The sequence below is a fragment of the Ictidomys tridecemlineatus genome, chromosome 6 (assembly GCF_052094955.1).
Source record: "Ictidomys tridecemlineatus isolate mIctTri1 chromosome 6, mIctTri1.hap1, whole genome shotgun sequence".
In the NCBI taxonomy this organism is placed as follows: Eukaryota; Metazoa; Chordata; class Mammalia; order Rodentia; family Sciuridae; genus Ictidomys; species Ictidomys tridecemlineatus.
The window spans coordinates 81,636,233-81,658,432 of record NC_135482.1 but is presented as its reverse complement, the minus strand read 5'-3'; the positions used below and the strand labels follow the sequence as shown (position 1 = coordinate 81,658,432).

The window sequence follows — 22,200 nt, the reverse complement described above, 5'->3', positions numbered from 1 at the left end:
CACAAGGCCTACTACTGAGCTACAGCCTCAGCCCCGTTTTAGTGCTTTGAAAAGAAAATGGAATCACAGGACTTGAGGATGTATTAGAGTAGTGTTGCCCACAGTCTGAACTGAGGACTGGACCCAGTGTATGAACTGCTTGTTACCAGTGTACAAACAGATAATGGCAGATACAGAGAAAAGTCTTGGAAATTTTGTGGCATATATAACTTGCTCAACATGACTCATCTCATTGAATGGCTGATAGACCATTTCAGTGTTGCAGAACTTGAGTGTTGAATTCAGTGTGGCATAGCATTGTACTGGCCACTTTCCAGAGGACCATGTTTTGAACATGTAACATTTCTGTTATAGAAATGAAAAAACTACCAAAGCAACATTAACTCATTTTTCATTGCATATGGTGTTTAGGAAACACTTGGATTTTGTTATGTCTGATTTTCCCACAAAAAAATCAAGGTTCAGAAATATGAAGACTCAGATGTAGTAATTTGAAGTTAGATTTTTCTGATCAGTCTCCTCCCATCAGTCCTACAGTCACAAAATAATGCTTCTTATAATGTTTTTATAAGGTTAGAATCCCTTCATTTTAGGTAAAAGGAGACTAATAGTATGTTTAAAATATTTTTTATTGCTGAAATGTTTGCTAACTTTCAATTCAATGGGTTTTCCCGCACAGATGAAACTTTTAAAAAGAAGCTCAAAGAAAAAAGTAAGGTTTTGGTGTATTTCCATCAGCCTTTGCATCACCAGAAGTACTACTTTGTTCTTTGCATGTGTTTTAAAACATTACTCACCAAAGATGTAATGTTGCTTCATCAATAAGCCCTCCATTTCTTCCGAGTGTACAAAATAGAGGCTAGACAAACAGACAATGAAAATGAAAATATGGAAGAAAAGATCACTTTGCAGATTTTGCCCGATTCAACCCTTTAGCTGTGCAGGATAGAGCAAGGCATCCAGTAGGGTGGAGATCAGAGAACATTTTCTCTGTCGCCCAGGTAAAGAGGGAAAATAACATTTATATTCTATGAAAATGCATTGTTTTTAAGGTTTACCACAGTTGAAAGATCAATTTGAACTTTGCTTTAGCTTTTCCATGTTTGGAAATCCACTATTTCATGAAATCTACATTAGAAGCTATTTTGCATATATTTTCTTGGTGTTTCAGTTATTTAATTTGTACTTTCACTTTTGGATGAATTTTTCATTTTTAAAATATTTTGTTATTCATGTAATCTGCTTTTGAATTTGAATATCAAATTTTTAAAAGATGGACACAATTATCTTTACTTTATTTATTTTTATATGGTTCTGAGGATTGAACCCAGTGTCTCACATGTGCGAGGTAAGCGCTCTACCGCTGAGCTATAACCCCAGCCCCTGAATATCAAATTTTAAGGAAAATTACTTTCAACTTACTTTGGTCCTTATGTCTTGAAGTTTGCCTTAAAATAGTATTGGAAATGAAGTTTATAGATGAAGCAAAGTATTTATTATTCTTTTGTATGGAACCTACAGCCAACTTCTAAGCATGACTATTCATGTAAATATCACAATCCATCAGGCTCTTACCATCCATGCCTCCATCTTAGTTATAACTGAGCATCATTTTCTCTGCTTTGGTCATTATGTATACCATTCATTGCTTTCAATCACTGCTTTATACCTTCCATTTTTGAAAACTGTGTTTTTATTGTTATACAACCAAGTTCCATCTTTAGTGTACTAGGGAGAATTTCATTGTTGCTTGAGGGAGAATTTAGTTCTCCTGTACCCATATTGTTTTTCTGGAATCACAGCTGTTAAGAAGTGTTCACCTTTTAGGTTTTCCTTAAGAGAGAATATAGGTGTTAAATGTGTTCCTTTTTAAAAACAAATAAAACAAATCAATAACATCTTTACCTTAAAACATTTTATCTGAAGAGTAAGTAGCTTCTCAGAATAATTAAACTGATTTATGATTCAATATTGTATTATTTTCAGATATTGAAGTACAAAAGATGAAAAAGGCTATGGAATCTTTAATGGCAGCAAATGATGAAAAGGTATTGGATGAAATTTAAATATGTACATTAATGTTATGTGACACCATTTTGACCATTCCACACAATTTCTTGAGCTTTCTCAGTTTGAAAGAACATACCCTGAACTCTGCCCACATTAAGGGACAGCCTTCTCCCTCCCTGCCTGTGTGTGCACATTCTCAGCAATGGCAGTTGTAATCATGGCTTTGCACACAGGAATAAGGAGCAGCGGCACTAGCTCCACTGAGATTCCTACCCTCTCCTATTCCTGTGAATATAGAAAATGTTCAGGCCATCAGAGGAGTTCTGCATAGTCAGGTGACAAATAAAAGAAAGTACATTCTGAAACCAATGCCTCCAGATGTCTTTTTCCTGGCTGGTTTACCTCCCCAACATCTGATGTTTCATCCTGTCATGAGCAGGGATGCAGTTACCCACTAAGGTGATGTGTTTCTTTGTGGCCTACATGATCATTCAGATATCCAGCAGACCACAACTGTTAAGTCCAGTTCATGTTGTTAAAACTACTCTCCCTTTTGTATCCCTGAATGAACAAAACAAGGGGACATGTTCTCCAAAAAAGAGTAGTTTTAGGGAAGTAAAAAAGCAACAAAATGTCAAAAACTTTGGCTTGATCACTTTCTATCATCATAACTTTTCTAATTCTTGCCTGTTCTATTTTTCTTACTTCCTTATCATTTTGTCTATCATTTTCTTTATTTTCTCTTTTTTTTTCTGTGGAAATAAACTCATTGTCATACTCACCTGCCCATCTGCAGGTTTCTTTTTCTAGTCTTTCCCAATTTTGAATAAAAACAAAAATAATTAGCAAGCTGCTCGCCATACCTTTTATTTAAACAACAACAACAAAAATGACTAACGTTCATTTTGTTTTAGTTTTTCTTCCTAAAAAAGCAACAATAAGCAAAACTTCTGATGTTTAATGAACTCCTATTAGATGCCCAAGCTGCCAAGAACACCAAGAGTAACAACTTTCTTGAGGGTTCCAGAGTTCAAAGAGGAAAATTCCAAGGAGAAACAGTAGTTCATCAGGAAAACGAAGGCTTCTAGCCAAAGGGCCCATGAGCCAAAACACATGTGGAAACCCAGGCTTGAAATATCCTAGGATATAGTGGGAAGGTGTTGAGCATGATATCCAGGGGTTGCGGCTGGGTGTGTGACTGACCAAAGCAACTTTGCTAATCTCATGATTTGGGGACTGAGCTTGTAGACCTTAAGAAATGACGAAATTAAATTGCTATTTTTAGAAAGCTAACTTTGGTGGCAGAATGGAGGCGAGAATAAGAGGGAGAATGAACACAGCACAATTAAGAGGATGTTGATATAGTCATGAGAAATGAAGAGGGCTTACAATCAGGCAATGGCAGCAAATTGGTAAAGAAGGACAAAATCTTAGAGAAAGTTACAGATTGACAAGCTTCTCAGATCTCTGGATTTGAGAAATGAAAATAAATTTTTGGTTTGAGCAACTGGGTGGATGATGATTAAGGAAATCCAAGCAGAGGCTTAAGTAAGTACTAGGGGAAAATAATGAGCTTAGTTTTACATATATTCAATTTTATATGCCCACGGGACATTTTAAAGGAGATTTTTCATAGAAAATTGGCATACAAATTTAAATTTTAAGATTTGTGGAATTATGAATTAGTGGGGATTGAACCCCTCCATTTCTGAAGAAATCCAGAATTGTAAATTGGTAGAAGCTAACCTACAGTTGATGTGTCAGTTAGCTTTTGCTTCATGAGAAACCACGTTTATCATTTCTCATGCTTCTGTGGTTTGACAAGAAGGTTCTTCTGGTCTAGGCTGGCTTAGCTGATCTCTAAGCTAGCAGCTCAGAGGCATTACATGGTCTAGAAAAATTTGACTTAACATGTCTGGTAACTGAGGCATTGGTCTGGGTTCACCCTATCTTGAATGACTTGTCTCTTCTCCAAATAATCTCTCTTCCTCCAACAGACTAGCATAGGCTTTTTCACATAGTTCCTCGGAGTTCCCTAGAGCAGCACCAGAGGGCAGCCTCAAGGTGCAAATGCTTAGTTGCTATATTATTGGCCAAATTAAGTCACATGTCCAGTCCCAGAATCAGGACTAGAGGAGGCCATTTTAATCGCCACAATTGAGGGCATAGGAAAAGAGTAAGGAGGGTCAAGGACAGAACTTTGGAGCTCCAGCATTTTATAGCTCAGGTTGAGAAATAATGGGGGTTATAGAAATAGACTATCTAAAGCTGGGAATGTAGCTCAGTGGTAGCAGCTCTTACCTGGCATATATAAGGCCCTGGCACCACCAGAAAATAGGTAGATAGGTAGATACATACATAGGCAGATAGATAGATAGATAGATAGATAGATAGATAGATAGATAGATAGATAGATAAAAGAGGAGAAGAAGACAATGACAAATATCTAGTTAAAGGATTAAGATATCAAAAGAAAGAGTGGACAGAGAAGTGAAAGGAGTTAAGAGTGGGGTCAATAAAGTTCCAGACAGAGATTAAATTAGAAAAGGGATGAAAAATGTTAATTGTTAATATATTGTTTAATAGATCGAAGGTCTATGATGATGAATCAAATCCAATTTGGTGAGTTTTAAGAAGGAAGAAACTAGATATCTATTAATAGTGGATAATAAAGATAGCTAACACAGGTTTTGGGTTTTTCTTTCAAGACGGAACTTCTAAGTTAGAAGAGTAATAAAAGCTGATTTTTTTCATGTTTTTTTTTATTGTATCTTATTACCATGTTTTGTTTTTGTTTTTTAAAGATGGTAGCTGAAGGATAGGATCTCTAAATTCAGAGGTACTTTTTCCATATCTCTGATATATGTAGGAAAAATATTCTAGATATTACCAGTTTCACTAAAGTTTAGAAGTATTCTTTGAATAATGTATGTAATTCATGTCCACTTATTCTTTCTGTCAGACTTACCACTACTGTTTTAAAACCATAATGTTAAAGATGATAATTTATTTTATGTATAGGATCGAAAAATAGAAGATCTCCGACAGTGCCTAAACAGGTATAAGAAAATGCAAGACACAGTGGTACTGGCCCAAGGTAAAAAAGGTAAAGACTTTTCTAAAGACTTCTCTACTTTACTTGATTCTGAGTGGCTATGAACTTATACATTTGGTCCTAATTTCTTTCTTTTCTTTTTTTTTTTTCGTTAAAGTAGTATATTTATTTTGTTGAATTTTTAATTGACACATAACAACTGTACATATTTTTAATTAATTTTTTATTAGTTGCTCAAATCATTACAAAGATCTTGATATATCATACATTTGATTCAAGTGGGGTGTGAATTCTTTTTTTTTTTACATGTACAGATTGCAGTATCACATTGGTTTTACAACCACATTTATACATACAGCCATATTAGTGTCTATTGTATTCTGCTACCCTTCCTATTCCCCCCTCCCCTCCCATCACCTCTCTCTACCCACTCTATGACACTTTTCTCTCTCTCTCTTTTTTCTTTCTCACACCATCTTATATGTAATCTTTCATAACAATGGGGGTTTCCTTCCATCTTCCGTGCAATTCCCCTTCTCTCTCCCATTCCCATGCATCTCTCATTCCTATTTAATGGTAATCTTCTTCTCATGCTCTTCCTCCCTGCTCTGTTTTGAGTCTCCCCCCTTATATCAAAGGAGACATTCAGCACTTGCTCCTTAGGGATTGACTAGCTTCACTCAGCATAATCTGCTCTAATGCCATCCATTTCCCTGCAAATGTCATGCTTTTGTTATTTTTTTTAAATTTATTAATAGTTTATTTCTTTTTTATTATTATTAGTTGTTCAAAACATTACAAAGCTCTTGACATATCATATTTCATACATTTGATTCAAGCAGATTATGAACTCCAATTTTTACCCTGTATATATATTGCAGATTCACCTCGGTTACACATAGAGAAGATGGGAGGGGAGGGGAGGGGAGGGGGGATAGTCTATTGATGTGGTGAATAACGTTTATTGATTTGCGTATATTGAACCAGCCTTGCATCTCAGGGATGAATCCTACTTGATCATGGTGCACAATCTTTTTTTTTTTTTTTTTTTTTTTTTTTTTTTGCTTCCAAGGTTCATGTGAGTGGTATGATTTTTCCCAAACCTTCACCTTCAGTCTATGTATGTCTTTTCCTATCAAATGAGTCTCCTGTAGGCAGCATATTGTTGGATCATTTTTTTTTTTTGATCCAATCTACTAGCCTATGTCTCTTGATTGGTGAGTTTAAGCCATTAACATTTAGGGTTACTATTGAGATATGGTTTGTACTTCCAGCCATATTTGTTTATTTTTACTATTTACCATGATTTATTTTTCCTCTTTGATTAGTTTTTCCTTTACCTCCCACTTTTGGTTTTCATTGTTATTTTCCATTTCCTCTTCCTGTAATGTTTTGCCAAGGATGTTTTGTAGTGCTGGTTTTCTAGCTACAAATTCTTTAACTTTTGTTTATGGTGGAAGGTTTTAATTTCACTTCAATCCTGAAGCTTAATTTCGCTGGATACACGATTCTTGGTTGGAACCCATTTTCTTTCAGTGTTTGAAATATGTTGTTCCAGGATCTTCTAGCTTTCAGAGTCTGTGTTGAGAGATTAGCCGTTAGCCTAATTGGTTTACCCCTAAATGTAATCTGCTTCCTTTCTCTTGTAGCTTTTAAAATTCTCTTCTTATTCTCTATGTTGGGCATCTTCATTATAATGTGTCTTGGTGTGGATCTCTTGTGATTTTGCACATTCGGCGTCCTGTAGGCTTCTAGGATTTGGCATTCTGTTTCATTCTTCAAGTCTGGGAAGTTTTCTAGTATTATTTCATTGAACAGATTGCTCATTCCTTTGGTTTGGACTTCTTTACCTTCCTGTATCCCAATAACTCTTAAGTTTGGTCTCTTTATGTTATTCCATATTTCTTGGATGTTCTGCTCATGGTTTCTTAACAGTCTCATTGAGCTGTTTATGTTCTTTTCAAGTTGAAATACTTTGTCTTCTTTGTCTGGTGTTCTATCTTCTAAGTGTTCTACTCTGCTGGTAATTCTCTCATTTGAGTTTTTAATTTGGTTTACTGTTTCCTTCAATTCCAGGATTTCTGTTTGTTTTTTTTTTAATATCCTCTATCTCCCTGTAAAGTTGATCTTTTGCTTCTTGGATTTGTTTATGTAATTCCTTGTCGAAGTGATCTTTCATTGTCTGAATTTGCTGTCTAATGTCTTCCTTGAAACTCCAGATCATCTGAAGCATGTATATCCTGAACTCTTTATCTGACATTCCATCTGCTGCAGATATTACCTCTTCTAATGTTGAATTTACCTGCATTGTTTGTGGTCCTTTCTTTCCTTGTCTTTTCATACTGCTCACGTTTCTTTCCACCTTTGTGAAACTGTTGTGTTATTGATTTTCCCCCTATATATTTATATTGCTCTTTTTTAGTTCCAAAGTCCCTCTTTTGTGGAGAAAGAAATGTTAACTTGTGCTTAGATGATGTACTATTGATATTGGGAACTGTTTTCATTATTAATACAATTATAGCTAGGTCTATGTCTACCAATGTTAACTTCAATTATCATTTAAAAATATAGTCCTTAGTTTCATAAAAGGCCTACCATTTCTGGTAGCATAAAGAAAACTGAATTTCAGGTGTAGGATGCTATGTTTAGGGGGAAAAAGAGTAAGGGTATGGGGTTGATCTAACTTAGCAACTTTGGAGAGCTCTAACCAATAGATGGAATAATGTATAGAATAATGGAATAATGTATAGATTCAAACTCCTATCTGTATTTAGAAGATTACCCTACTTATAGATAGTAAAATTTAGGGGGTTGAAAGTGGGATAGAGGGAGTAAGAAGGACAGAAGAAGAAGAAAAAAAGAAGAAGAAAAAATAACAAGGAAAAAAGAGGGAGGGAAAAAGAAAGTAAGTGAGGAAAGAAAAGGAAAGGAAAAAAGTCTCTCTGAACCCAATTTTATTTATTTTTTTCCCTTCCATTAGGTGGATGTAGCTAGTGTGAGAGGACTTGAGCTTCCACATGTAGCCTCTCTAATTTTAGTCTCTGATATGGAAACCAGGTGCCTGATCCGTCCCAGAATGCACTGGTAGCCACGCCCACCGGGTGATGGCTTTAAAGGGTTGGTGGGATTTTCCAAGATGGGTTCCATCTGTTTTTCTCCTAACGTGTTTGATGAGGTGGGGGATGTTGGGGAGACCTTATGTTTGTCCAGAGCTCCCTCTGCTGACCCACAAGCCAAGTTTCTGTGTTCTGTGCCTCCTTTGGTCTGACCCCAGTGCCCCAGGACAGCCCCTTCTCTAGGTCTGCAGGGTGGGTGGCTGGGCTGGGCCCCCTCCTGCCTCCGGCTAGGCACTGGATGTCTGCTTACCGTGTTGGGCGGAGCCAGTGGCTGGCTGGGCCCCGGCTAGCCTCTGGTCTTCTGCCTACCGGGTGGGCCGGCAGAGCGGATGTCTGACTGTGCCCCTCCCACCTTGGGCTGGGCTGGGCTCTGGACGTCTGCTTACCGCATGGTTGGAGCAGATGTCCGACTGTGCCCCCTGTGCCCCCTCTAATTTCTTGCATTATTCTAAATTCAGTGGCTCATTTATTTTTTGAATAATATTATCAGGCAGTTGATTTCTACCAGAAAGTATCCAGGCTAATGAGTATAAGAATAGTGGATTAGTTGGCCAGGAAGAACATCTATAAGAAGTTGATTAGATAGCATTCTAGAAAGGGAGAATAGCAACATGTGCAAAGGGCCTACATCCTGGTATATTTAAGAGTAAAAGGAAACCAATGTGACCAGAAGGTAGTGAGCAGTGGGGAGAGAGATATGATGAGATGAGCAGCAGCTCAGTAATGGGGATGAAGGGTTCAGCTCTTGTTCAAGTGTGGAGAGATCCACTGCAAGATTTTTAATAGTCTTCAGCATGGTCGTATAACAAACAACTGGACCAGGTGGAGAACGATATTGGGAGCAGGGGAAAGCAATTAAGACTCTTGCAGTATTCCAAATGAAAAGATCTAATGGGACTGGGTCTGATTGAAAATGTGGTATGATATTGAAATCAACACAGTGGTGGGATAAATTAGATGAGAGTAAAGGGGAAAACAATCAAGAAAGATACATGATTTTGACTATAGCAGTTGTGCAAGTGATGGTACCATTTACCAAGATGGGGAAGCCTTGAGAAAGAACATTGGGGAGATTAAGGGAGATGAGTTCAGCTCTGAACATGTGTGTTCAAAGAATCTATAAGACATCTAAGTAAAATTAGTTCTATTTATTACTGCTTTATCTGCATGTGGGACAATTGGCTATCTTCGAATGTGGAGAAAATTTGAGAGTCATTCAAAGCAAAAATATGAGGAACTTTAAAAGTGCTCTTGTTTTGTTTGTTAGTAAGTCATGGGTAATTATTTGCTCTGAGGTAAGCACTGGAACTGAACATGTCTTTTGAAAAATACTCATGAAACACTCGGACTTTGAAATTTTAGTTTTGATAAATTCATGAAGAAAAAAATAAATGCTTTGGACCAGGATATTTTGGAGGGAAAAAAGAACATTTTTCTTTTCATACTAACATGAAGATTTTATAAACATCTAAATAAGGAAATCACCCTCTAATTATCCATGTAGTCTATGACAGTTCTCATCACCCAGCATTTTTCTGTGCCTTCAAGTATCTCTTTTAAGGATTGTTACAAATTTGTAAGTGATTAATTTTTACACCTACATAACATTTAAAATATTATGGATTTTATGGAATTTCAACCCAGCAATTCTTAAGTTTAAAACCCAAGAAAGATATGGAATTAGATTTGTTATGTACAAATACAGAATAATGAATCCCACTACTATGTACAATTATAACGCACCAATAAAAAGGAAGAGTATTAATTCCCATAAATAGTCTGTATGCCAAAGCATTTAGAAAATAGAGACAAGGGGGAAAATACACTAAACATTTGTACCAGCATGATCACTATTGATATTTTCACATATTTCTTTCTAGTACTTTTTTTCTATCCACATAAACATGTAGATTAGAAAGGTAGTTTTGGGATTGGGGATTTAGCTCAATGACAGTATTTTCCTAAACTTGCACAAGGCCCTGGGTTCAATTCTTAGCAACAGAAAAAAAACATAATAAAGCTAGTGTTATGTTTGTAGGTTTTTGTGATGCTGGCATTCAAACTCCTTACATATGCTAAACAAGTGTTCTACCTCTAAGCTACATCCCCTGCTCCAAAGGTAGTTTTAAGCTTTAAGTTTTAAGTAGTTTTAATTTTTAACCCCAAAGGTAGTTTTAACAGTGCATAGGTTTTCATAAAACATTACAGAGAATGCCCTGTTCCAGTAAAGAGTTACATAAACAGGGATGTCTCACTAGCATTTATATTTATTTATTTAATCTTCACACAACTCTTTAATAACACTTAAGTTCTGGTAACATTAGAATAAAATTCTAATAATATTTCAATTTAAGAAGTTATGGTCTGATTAAGATCTTCAAGCAAGTATATGATTTAGCATTTAGTGTCATTTAGAGACATTAGTTCTACTTTTTAAAAAAATGACTATCTGGCTCCATGTTGTTCATCAATTAATCCTTTTTATTTCTATAACTATGAAGAAATAAAGTCACTGCTTTGCTGAATATGTGGTTGCTTTTCTCTGCTAGGCTGTTCTTTCTTCTTTGAAATGGTATAAAAAGATCTTTTTGAAGATTAAATTTCATTTTTTTTTCTATTTCTATTTTCCTCTCTCTGTATTTTCCAGAGTAGTGATGAAAAATGAGTCATTTTAATAGGGGCTATGTTCCTATTCAAAATTATTTTGTTGTGTCAGCTTGGTTTTTCTAAACTAAAAATGTATAACCACCGCCCCCCCCCTAGTTTTCCATGTTTGTTGGGATAACTTAACTTTTTGTTTTATTGCAGTCTTGTGAGTTAATAACCCTAACAAATATGATTTTTTTTCTCTACTAATAACGCCACTGGGTACTCACTGGCCTTAGGTACTCACAGTTTAAGATGCTGTTTCTACATGTAGCTCTTTTTCCATTGATGCCAGGAACAATTGACTCTTGCATTTTTGAGAATCAGAAAAATTTTTTATATTTTGGAATATGGGTGCAGCTCAGTAAAAAGGTACATATTTATTATGCATGAGGCCCTGAGTTCAATCCCTAGCACCCCCACCCCCTCAAGAGAAAAAAAAGAAAAAAATTCTAGTCACTCTAATTCCTCTAAAAGTGAAATAAGTGAAGAGCTGCTATTCTTCTTACTTTTGTCTTTTTCTAGGCAAAGATGGTGAATATGAAGATCTGCTCAATTCCAGTTCCATCTCTACTTTGTTGGATGCACAGGGCTTTAGTGACATAGAGAAAAGTCCATCATCTTCCCCAGTAATGGGATCTCCCAGTCGTGACCCATTCAACACAAGTATTCCAGAAGAGGTATTTACAGAATGTCAATATTTTCTTCATGTTGAAGAGACTTTGTCATTAAAACACTGTTGATAACATGAAAACATGGATTCTCTTCTCAGTTGAATTACTAAATTGGTTCTAGCAATTTTTTGTGTCCTACAGGTCTTTCTCTTCCCCCAGTCTGTCTTTAATCCGTTCTTCTTTCCTTTCTTTAAAAAAATGCTGTGAGCATTGTCAAAATTGCTTATAAAATTCAGGAAAAACAAATCGTTCATAGTGCCATGCACCCATGGTTCCAGGTACTTGAAATGCTGAGGCAAGAGAGGATCACTGGAGCCCAGGGGTTTGAGGCCCGTCTAAGCAATATAGCCTGTCTCAAAAATTTTTTTTCTTGAAAAACTCCCTGGAGGAGGTAGATATCATTTTACATATGAGATTAGAATATTTATTAAAGAATACATAGGAAATTAATAAAGGGGGATAAAGTGAGATATAAATAGGTTTATTTTAATCATTTTTTTAAAGTTGTAAGATGGACACAATACCTTTATTTTACTTATTACTATTTTTTTTTTTATGTGGTGCTGAGGATCGAACTCGGGGCCTCACACATGCCAGGCAAGCACTCACCACTCAGCCCCAGCCCCAGCCCACTATTTTAGTCATTTCTGATAGTGACTTTGAAAGATGATTGAATAAAAGTTCCCTCAGACTTGTTTAGACTTGGAAAAAGCCACTGTAGAGAATAAACCATCTTAAATTCATCTACATTACATCAGACTTGAATGTCCCTCAGTTTGTTATCTGTTGTACACCAGTTCAAAACTTTGAGGCTTGAATGACAGTACCTACCTTGCTGATCAATGTGCAATTTGGGGAGGGCTCAGCAAGCATGTCTCATCTCTCCTCCACTTGGCAACAGCTGAAGTAGCACAAAAGCCATGGGGCTTGAGTTCTTTGAGTGCTACTTACTCATGTGTCCTTTGGTGGAGGCTTTCTATTGGCTGGGACCTCAGCTGAGGCCCTATCTTCCCTCTAAGGCCTATTGCATGTGACTGCTTGGCTTCCTTGGCTTCCACAGTGTGGTGGCTATGTCCTAAGGGTGAGAATCCCAAGAGGACCAGGCAAATTTGCATCCCCTTTTATGACTTATCTCACAAGTCACATAGACTCTCTTCTATGTGACTGAGAATCAAAGAGAGGGAACTTAGATGTTGTCTCTTGATGGACAAATCACAGTACCACATTGTCAGAATACATGAGGTGGGATATGTTGATACAAACATATTTGGGATATATAGTCTATCATTTTACTCTCTGGCCATAATTTATGTCCCTGTCCCATGCATAGAGTCAGTCTTTCTCCAAAGACATCTAGGAGCTGGTCATCCAGATCAGATCAAGATATAAGTGAAACTCCTCAGGTACAGTTTTGGGCACAGCTTCTTGACAATCATTTCAATCAATTAAAGTAGCTGGGAACTTAAAGAACAAGTTACCTCCCCTCCGCACCCCCCACTCTACACACAACATACAGTGGTGGGGTAGATGTGCTGCAACCTGCTATAGGCTTTCCCATTTTAAGGAGAGGAAATTGGCTGAGCTCAGTGGCATATGCCTGTAATATCAGCTACTCAGTAGGCTAAGGCAGGAGGATCTCACATTCAAGGCCAGCCTGGGCAACTTAGCAAGATTCTGTCTCAAAAATAAAAAGTATTAGGAATGTTTCTTAGTAATAAAGTGCCCCAGGGTTCAATTCCCTAGGATGGATGGATGAATAGATAGATAGATAGATAGATAGATAGATAGATAGATAGATAGATAGATAGATAGATAGATAGATTAAAGGCACACAATGGACATAGTCTGCAGCAATTTCAAAATCTATCTAGGCAAGTGTTACCAGTTCCTATATGAGGGCCCAGTCTTCTATCCAAGTCTTCTTTCCTTTTCCAAGTATTTGCAGATAAGTATTTACAGGCAATTTTGTGACTGTAAAAATGCCATAGAGGTCCCAAGCTACCTTTTCATTTTCTACCTGCTCTGTCCTTTTGAGTCTGACTTGGTGTCCTACTTAGTTTTTTTTGTTTTTTGATTTTTTTTATATGTTCTTTTTAGGTATACATGACAGTAGAGTGTATTTTGACATACATACAAAGGAGTATAACTTATCCTAATTAGGATCCCATTCTTGTGGTTGTACATTATATGGAATTTCAGTGGTTGTGTATTCATATATGAACATAGGAAAGTTATGTCTGATTCATTCTACTATCTTTTCTATTCCCACCTCCCCCACTTCCCTTCATTCTCTTTTGTCTAATCAAATGAACTTCTATTCTTCCTCCCCCATTACCCTTATTGTTTGTTAGCATCCATATATTAGAAAGAACATGTGGCCATTGGTTTATTTCACTTAGCATGATAGTCTCCAGATCCATCTATTTATGGGCATATGTCATAATTTCATTTTTTATGACTGAGTAATATTCCATTTTGTGTGTGTGTGTGTGTATGTGTGTGTGTGTGTGTATCACATTTTCTTTACCCATTCATCTGTTGAATGGCACCTAGGTTAGTTCCGTAGCTTAGCTATTGTGAATTTAGCTGCTGTAACATTGATGTGGCTGTGTCACTGTAGTATGCTAATTTTAAGTCCTTTGGGTATATACCAAGGAGTGGGATAACTGGGTCAAATGATGGAATGTCCATACTGCTTTCCAGAGTGGTTGCACCAATTTTTTGTCCCACCAGCAATGAGTAAATCTTTTCCCCACATCCTTGCCAACATTTATTGTTAGTTGTATTCTTGATAATTGCTATTCTGACTGGAGTAAGATGAAATCTCAGTGTAGTTTTAATTCACTTTTCTCTAATTGCTAGAGATGTTGAACATTGGTATACTACTTAAACCCTTGGAATTGTCCACGTCTTCATAAGAAGCTTTTCTCTTAGTTTCCCTCTAAGGTTGCTGGGGGACAGCCCCTGATTTTCAGTCTTTGGACTTTATAAAAGGTTCAGTGAGACATTCAGTCTTCCTGTGATGTCAACAAAGGGCTTTACTGCCATGTTCCTGGATTCATCTTGAGACCAGGTTTTTTTGACAGTACTTGTGCTTGTTTTTACCCTGAAACCATGTCTTAATTTTAGTATATAAAATTTAAGACTAGGAATGGGAAATAGTTTTAACTAAACAGTCTCAACTCCTTTATATTTATCAGTTCCTTTTTTGGTCATTTCTCCTTTCACATTTTTCTATAGTTAGAAAAAACACATGGGTAACTTTACTTTTTTATATCTGTTCTTGATAATTACATAATGAGAAAGTGAAATTTGAATTGAATGAAAATGAATTCAAGGAGAAAACAACTAAATTTCCTTCTTAAATGTCATCGATCAGGAATTAGTTAAGAAATAAACTAGTTCAGAAGCGAAATCCCCTCCTTATTAACTATATATTCTTACTGAAGGGAAAATGACATTTGACGATGAGTGTGCTTCATTTATAGAGAGGGGACACGTACCACACACCCAAATGATCTCCCATCTTTAAACAAGAGTCTTTGCTACGTGAATGCCAGTTTAATGATAGGTTTTTAGTTTGGAACAAAAATAATTGGATGAGAATTGAGGAGTTCAGCCACATTGCTTAAAAGCCAGAAGGAAGATTTGAGGCTGGAACTAAAGCCTTAAAGTTTCAAAATCAAGAAAGTGGGTCAGAGTGTTAGTATCATTGTTTTTTCCCCATGATTAGGAATCCAAGGAGGCATATGAACTTCAGGAAACAGGAACAATGACTAAATAAAATAAATTGTCCAGGATTAATTATAAGACTCAATCTGAAAAACTGATAGTGAAATAATATCCTATTTTATAATATGACTTTGTTTTATACCTTTGATATACACTCACACACATAAATATTCATTTTTTTTTCCAGTGGGAGAATTGAACCCAAGGCTAGGCAAGTGCTCTCTCACCCCTTTTATAACCTTAAATAGTGTCAAAGGATGAGACCGCTACTCAACAACAGAAATAAAAATCACAAAGCTGAATTCATTGCTTGCTTAACCAAATGAGCTTTATGAGCTGATCCTATATAAGGTCTTTATATGCTTGCTGGCTCCCTTTCAGAATTGAGGAGCTGTCACTAACTGCTTAACTTGCAGGAGTTCATTGGGATACATTTTGATCATTTTCTTACTGGAATATTTCACAAAGTGTTTGATTTATTAGCTCTGATATGACCTACAATCTAACTGAAACCCTGAATAAAATTCTTTTAAAATTCTTTTACACACTCCAGTTTTAGGATATATGAAGCATTTGAGAAAATGTGTTATACATTTTACTTGTTGCTGTATTGTTATTAAGCAAAATCTTTTTTAGTGATAGCCACAAGTACATTTTAATTGGTTTTAATTACATTTTTTATCAATTCTGTGAATTGAAATTAGTCAACTAGTTCACACATGGAATAATGATTAATTTGACCAATGTACCATGTTAGATTAATGGCAGAAATTAAAATGAAAATTGTGCTTTGTCTACAATAAGTACTTTTCTCCAACTCTCATGTGAAGTCATTGGAACCCTGAGGAGGGTGGGCACTGTCATCCTCATTATACAGAGGAGGAGATTGATGCAGTTAAAATCACATATGCAAGTATGTCAGAGCCAAGGATTTAGCCAGGGCCTGAAGCCATTAAATTTGCTATAAACTTGCTTAATGGTATTTGATATGTCTTACTCAAAGTATTCAATGTCTTACTCAGAACCAAGTTTAAAAATTACCTCTCTCCAGGATATTTTCTTTGATTAATGCTTCTTTTATATAGATGCTTGTTTCCTGAAATAATTTTATAAATATTGCAATAGAGTTCTAAACAGAGGTATATGAGGTATAAGATTTTGTCACTATACCTTTTATTCATCTTATTTATGTTTTGTTTCTCTCTGGCTTAAGTCTTTGCTTGTTTGATTGATTGATTGATTGATTTTTTTGTGTGTGTATTTTTGTAATTACAGTTCCACACCAGCATCTTGCAAGTTTCAGTCCCTTCATTATCGGCAGCAACTATAGGAATGGAAACTCCTGAAAAAACCAAGTTGCCTCTTAAACCAGAGACTTCATTTGAAGAGAAGTATGTCATTTGTAGCCTACCATTGCAATATAAGTGTTCGCAAAAGTAGATTTAAAAAAAAAAAAGGCTTCACATGTATTTATAAACAGTTTTTACTCATAAAACAGGAAACAGGAAGAAATGTGCCAGGAACCCATAATCAGTTATGTATTATTGAAGTAAAAGGCATAAAGCAGGAAGTTATAGGACCTGAGACTGAAGATGTGAAATGGTCAAGTTAGAGAGGGGTTTTAAGGAACTTGGATTTTACTTCCTAGATCATGGGTCACCAACAATGTGTTATAAGCAGAGTAATAATAGTGATATGCCACAAGGCTGTTTAGAAGATGCCTATGAAGGAAACAGAAGAGGGAATCTATCTCTGTAGGCAAATAGAATTTTTGCTGTCATACTTCTAACTACCTAATCGTACATTTAGGCCAACTAAAATAAAGCAGAATATTAAAAAATAGAAATATCTTCTTTTACTATTCTTTCATTCTTAACAGTTCTGTTCACATAGAATATATAGACAGTACTAACCTATATTGGTTCAACTCAGTGATTTTTCAGCTTCTACAATGTTGCTGGTTTTCACTTTCAATATGGCATTCAGTAAATTAGGCAAATTATTCAACACTTCCTTGTAAAATAGGATTTGTGTTAGATGATTTTGCCCATCTGTAGGCTAGTATAAATGTCCTAAGTTTAAGTAGGTAGGCTAAGCTGCATTGTTGGGTAGGATTGTTCAACACTGATGAAAAATCAGCATGATTTTTCCACTTATTATGGGTTTTTCAGGACTTAACACCATTGTAAGCCAGGGATCATTGGTAAGATTTTTTTTATTCATGACATTAATAAAACCTTTTTTTTTTTTTCATTTTAGTGAAGGAAAAGCAATCCTTGGTGCTGCTATTGAAACCCAGTTGTGTGATGGTCTTTTGTAAGTTACATATTATTGAATGTCAAAAGTGTGATTGAGTCTTGAGAAAGAAAAGGGTCTCTTACACTAACAATAATCAATATTAACAGAGTGTATTAGTAACAATGTATGTGTCTGTTAAACTAATGAATAAATTAATGCAGCTGTAATGACTGGGTGGGAGTGCAGGGTTATAAGTTTACAGAGACACTCTTTTACCATCAGCTTGTGCCCTGTTTTTGCAGATCTTTATCCTTTATTAGTATTTATTTGAACTTCAGTGCTTTTAATTCTTTTTTGTACTGACTTATACTTTTGATTCCAGCAGCAAAACATCCCACAGAGTGTTGTGATGACTGGAAAAGTTGAAATAGTTTAGGTTGTTGTTGTTTTCTGGGTTTTGTTTCATTTGTAAATTTTTTTGTATTTTCACTTATATGACCTAATATGAATATTTATCTAAGTTGCAGTCTGAATTAAATTAGGAAATCCTTTTTATAGAGCAGTACTCAAAGATGAGATCATTTCTGTTTTGCCATTATCTTTTACTTTAGTTGGTAGTCAACATTTCTAGCAATTTACATACACATAAATACAGAAGAAATGCTTTTAAAGTTTGCATATTTATAATTTTTAGAGCAAATGCATTCCTTTTTTTTTTTTTCCTTCTCTCTGTCTCTCCCTTTCTCTCTTCTTTTCTCCTTTTGGTGATACTGGTGCTCAAATCTAAAGCTTCATGCATGCTAAACAAGAACTGTACCACTAAGCTACATCCCCAGCCCCTTTTTTTTTAAACTGGTCATATATTCCTACTTTTAGTTTGTGAGAAAGTCCATTTCCATATCTGTTTACTGAATGCTAATAATGTGAAAGAGAAAATCTCTTTTGAATATTTATAGTATCATTTTGTCTTCCCTAGGATAGCTAATGAATTATTATGGTCAGCAATAGAGATTCTTTCATTTTGCTTGGGTCAAACTATAAAACAAATTGCTTTGCCAGGCTCAAAAAAAAAAACAATTCCTTTGTGAATTGGAAAATAAAATTGTCATTCTTGATTTTATTAAAAGAATTAGATATAAATCGTATATAGTTATTTAAATTTCCTGATAAAAATGTATACATGCAAAGGATGCACCATTAGTCCATGGAAAACACTGGCTTGTTTTAAAATGTTGACATTGTAAGGAGAGACCTAAGTGCTTTTCCAGCTATTCTAACATGTAAGAGACATTTAGAGAGATTGGCAGGATAATTAACCACCCTTGCTTTCAAAAGAACTAAATGTTATAATTTAGTTAAGTATGTAAGTGACTGATTCCAGATTTTCTTTTATTTTCAAGATTCAACCCACACACACACAATTTTCGTTTCTTTTTAAGATGATCTACTTAGAAACAGGAATCAGAGTCACATATTATTAATCCTAATTATTATTATTATTATTTATTTTATTTTATTTTTTTTAGAACTTCAAGTCTGCAAAAGTCCAGCAGCCTAGGCAGTCTGAAGAAGGAGACAAAAAATGGGGTAGGTTTTGTGTTTTCTTCCTGTTACCCCTAGAAGAATATATTTAGGGATCTTCATTTTTTTTCATTTTGCAAATAAAACTTATAAGAAGACTTGTAGCTTCTTTAATGGATAATTATTAGCAACATGGCATAATTAACAATAAATATTAATTATGAATATAAGAATTCAAAGTAGTTAATAAAACCAAGAATGGAGATTGTAATAGAACATTTTAGGAAATAAATGAAACTAAGATTTTGTAGCTTAGAGGTGATGTAAACTTCCGATTATGGAACAGTATATGACAAATTCTGAATATATTAAGGATTCCTATAACAACCTTAAATGTTATCATTGTTTTGAACAGGAAAAGGAGTCTATTCAGAAGCCTTCAGAGGTAATTTTATATCCAAATTAAAATATTAAAATGTTTTCAACTTCTATTACATGTAAATTGCTTAAATGTCTCCAGGAGACCAAAATTCTCAGAGCCACCAAAACATCATGCTAGATGGAAGACACAAAAGGGCATCTTCTATGATTTCTTCTGTATGCAATATCCAGAATAAATAAGTCCATAAAAACTAGTTATAGATTTGTATAGTGGTGAAAGGAGTAAAAAATGGGGGGAAACTGCATAATGGTGAGGGGTTTTGCTTCAGAATGATGGAACTGTTTTGGGACTAATTAGAGGTGGTGATTACACAACATTGTAGATGTACTAAATGCCACTGAATTATTCATTTTAAAATAGTTAATTTTATGTTATCTGAATATCACCTAACAGTTATTAAGCAAAATCAAAATTACAAATTCACAGTCATATTACTTGATGTTCTTAATGATCACAAATGGGTTTCCTTAGGCCTTATTAAAAGCCCTTCTTGATAGGGCATGGTGGCACACACCTATAATCCCATTGACTAAGGAGGCTGAGGCAGGAGGATCACAAGTTCAACTTCAGCCTGGGTAACCTAATGAGACCTTATCACAAAACAAAACCAAACAAAAAAAAAAGGACTGGGGGTATAGCTCAGTGGTAGAGCACACCTGCATTCAGTCCCCAGTAATATGTGTCTGTGTGTCTGTGTTGTGTGTGTGTGTGTGTGTGTGTGTGTGTGTGTGTGTTTAAGCCCTTAGATTACCAGTAGTTTATTTTATAACACCATTTCCATTGGAGGCATACATTTTGGTATTTTTAGGATATCATCTACATGTACTTCTTTGCCCTCCTTTTCAATCATGAACTTGTAAAGGTTCCAGTTGGGTTGACAGGCTACTTCCAGAGGTGGTCTCCTGACTGTCCACTCTTAGTACCTGTGTTAAACGTAGATAGAACTAGCAAGGCAGTCAGTAAAGAGGGCTGTCATTTAAGTCCTTTTTGTCTTGTCAGCTCAATAAATGGTTGAATTTTTGACATCAGTATTGAGACACAGATAACAACCCTGCTACTACATTGCATCATCTGTAAACTTGCAGTTACTATGTGCACTAGATACATAGAATAAAATCTCTGTCTTAGATGCTTATGTTTCCCCTTACCCTTTTCTCTACCTGTACAAAAGAAGGAAACAGAATGCAAAAGATATTAGGGACAAAAACATGAAACTAGAAGCATTTTGGGATAATACTAAAACCATATAATACTATGATACTATAATTGCCAATTCAGATAACCAAAAAGCCCAAAATAAGCAGTTGCTGTTTATATCTGCATTGTATTACTCTTCGAATGTTGAAAATAACAGAGTAGAATCTCCTTATATTGCTAATATAAAAATGTGGGCTAATGCCTGCTTTGCAGAATTACATTAGGCTTCTGTTGATAGAGTTATAATATAAAAATGTGAACTGTTCTGGACTTGGTGGCACACTCCTTGTTATTCCAGTGACTTGGGAGGCTAAGGCAGGAGTTGAAGGCTAGCCTCAGCACCTTAACCAAGACCCTGTCTCAATAAAAATAAAAAGGACTGGGGATATTCTCAGTGGTAAAGCACCCCTGGATTTAATCCCCAGAACATCCCACCTACCGCCTGCAACATGTGAACTGTATTCTAGCTCTATATCATGATTGCTAGAAAATTTAGAAATATGCTATTCTGGTTATAATACCTTCATTCCATGTCTTAAAGAATGAGGCAAATAAAATAAAATTTGGGCTGGGGTTGTAGCTCAGTGGTAGAGTGCTTTCCTAGCATGGGTGAGGCACTGGGTTTGATCCTCAGCACCACAGAAAAAACAAATAAATAAAAAATAAAAGTTAAATTCTTTAAAACATAAAAAAGTAAAATTTGATAATTTCTCTTATCTTAAATATTTTTAAAACTGTAAATACATTGATTATGGATTAGTGATGAAGGGTGTTTATCTTGTTGCTATTGTTGTTTTTTTAAGTAGCTTTCATTGTGGATTTCTTAAAAAAATACTTCTATTTTATTTTATATTGGTAATCAATGTGTTACTTCAGTTCCCCCACACACACACCCCCGGTTCTGGAGATTGAAGCCAAGTACCTCAATCTTGCTAGGCAAGTAAGTGCTCTGCCACTGAGCTATATGCCCAGCTCTTAGTTATTCTTTTAAGCAAAATATGCATATATCATGGTCTAAGGCTTAGTGCGGGGCCTGGTGTGTTGCAAGGATGGTGCACATCAGTGCTCTGTTTCACTGTTGTCACCCTTCTCTCAGGATAAAGCTTCAGGAGAAAGTAGCACATTTGGGAGCCTCCCTCCCAAAGTTCCAGGACGAGATGCCTCCATGGATGACAACCCCTTTGGCACTCGAAAAGCAAGATCTTCCTTTGGCCGGGGCTTCTTTAAAATCAAAAGTAACAAAAGGACAGCAAGTGCACCAAACTTGGGTATGTGTGGCCAAGATGCATGAAACCTGATCTCTGAGGGAAAAAATAGGGAAAAGATCAGTCTCTTCCTTCCCCTATTCATCTATTTGTACATGATGGTGAATGACTTGGGGAGGGGCAGATATAGTTAGCAAATGATGTTTTTTTCAGTGGATTTAATTTAGCAGTGTGAGGATGTATCAACTCGTACCATACGCTGTTTCCTGTGGTATAAACAGCAGAAAGACCTAAAAATGTGATTGTCTGTGGCATCATTAGAGAGTGTCCCATCTGTTTTGATAGTAGATAAGCTAACCCCTTG

The 22,200-nt window shown here is 35.7% G+C and overlaps 1 protein-coding gene across 15 annotated transcripts in view; it reads left to right on the top strand.

The window, feature by feature from the left end:
• The window catches only part of Ppfibp1 (PPFIB scaffold protein 1), a 234,677-nt gene that overhangs the window by 196,308 nt on the left and 16,169 nt on the right, over positions 1–22,200 (top strand). For 7 of the 15 annotated variants that reach the window (XM_078015004.1, XM_078015003.1, XM_078015001.1 and 4 more), the window contains 9 exons: positions 680–712; positions 1,987–2,048; positions 5,032–5,116; positions 11,353–11,507; positions 16,509–16,624; positions 17,493–17,549; positions 18,998–19,058; positions 19,408–19,437; positions 21,728–21,899. In XM_078015004.1, the coding sequence (XP_077871130.1) occupies positions 680–712; positions 1,987–2,048; positions 5,032–5,116; positions 11,353–11,507; positions 16,509–16,624; positions 17,493–17,549; positions 18,998–19,058; positions 19,408–19,437; positions 21,728–21,899 (771 nt within the window). The remainder of the gene's footprint in view (positions 1–679; positions 713–1,986; positions 2,049–5,031; positions 5,117–11,352; positions 11,508–16,508; positions 16,625–17,492; positions 17,550–18,997; positions 19,059–19,407; positions 19,438–21,727; positions 21,900–22,200) is intronic. The other 8 variants (XM_078015011.1, XM_078015008.1, XM_078015009.1 and 5 more) reach the window with 3 other exon arrangements.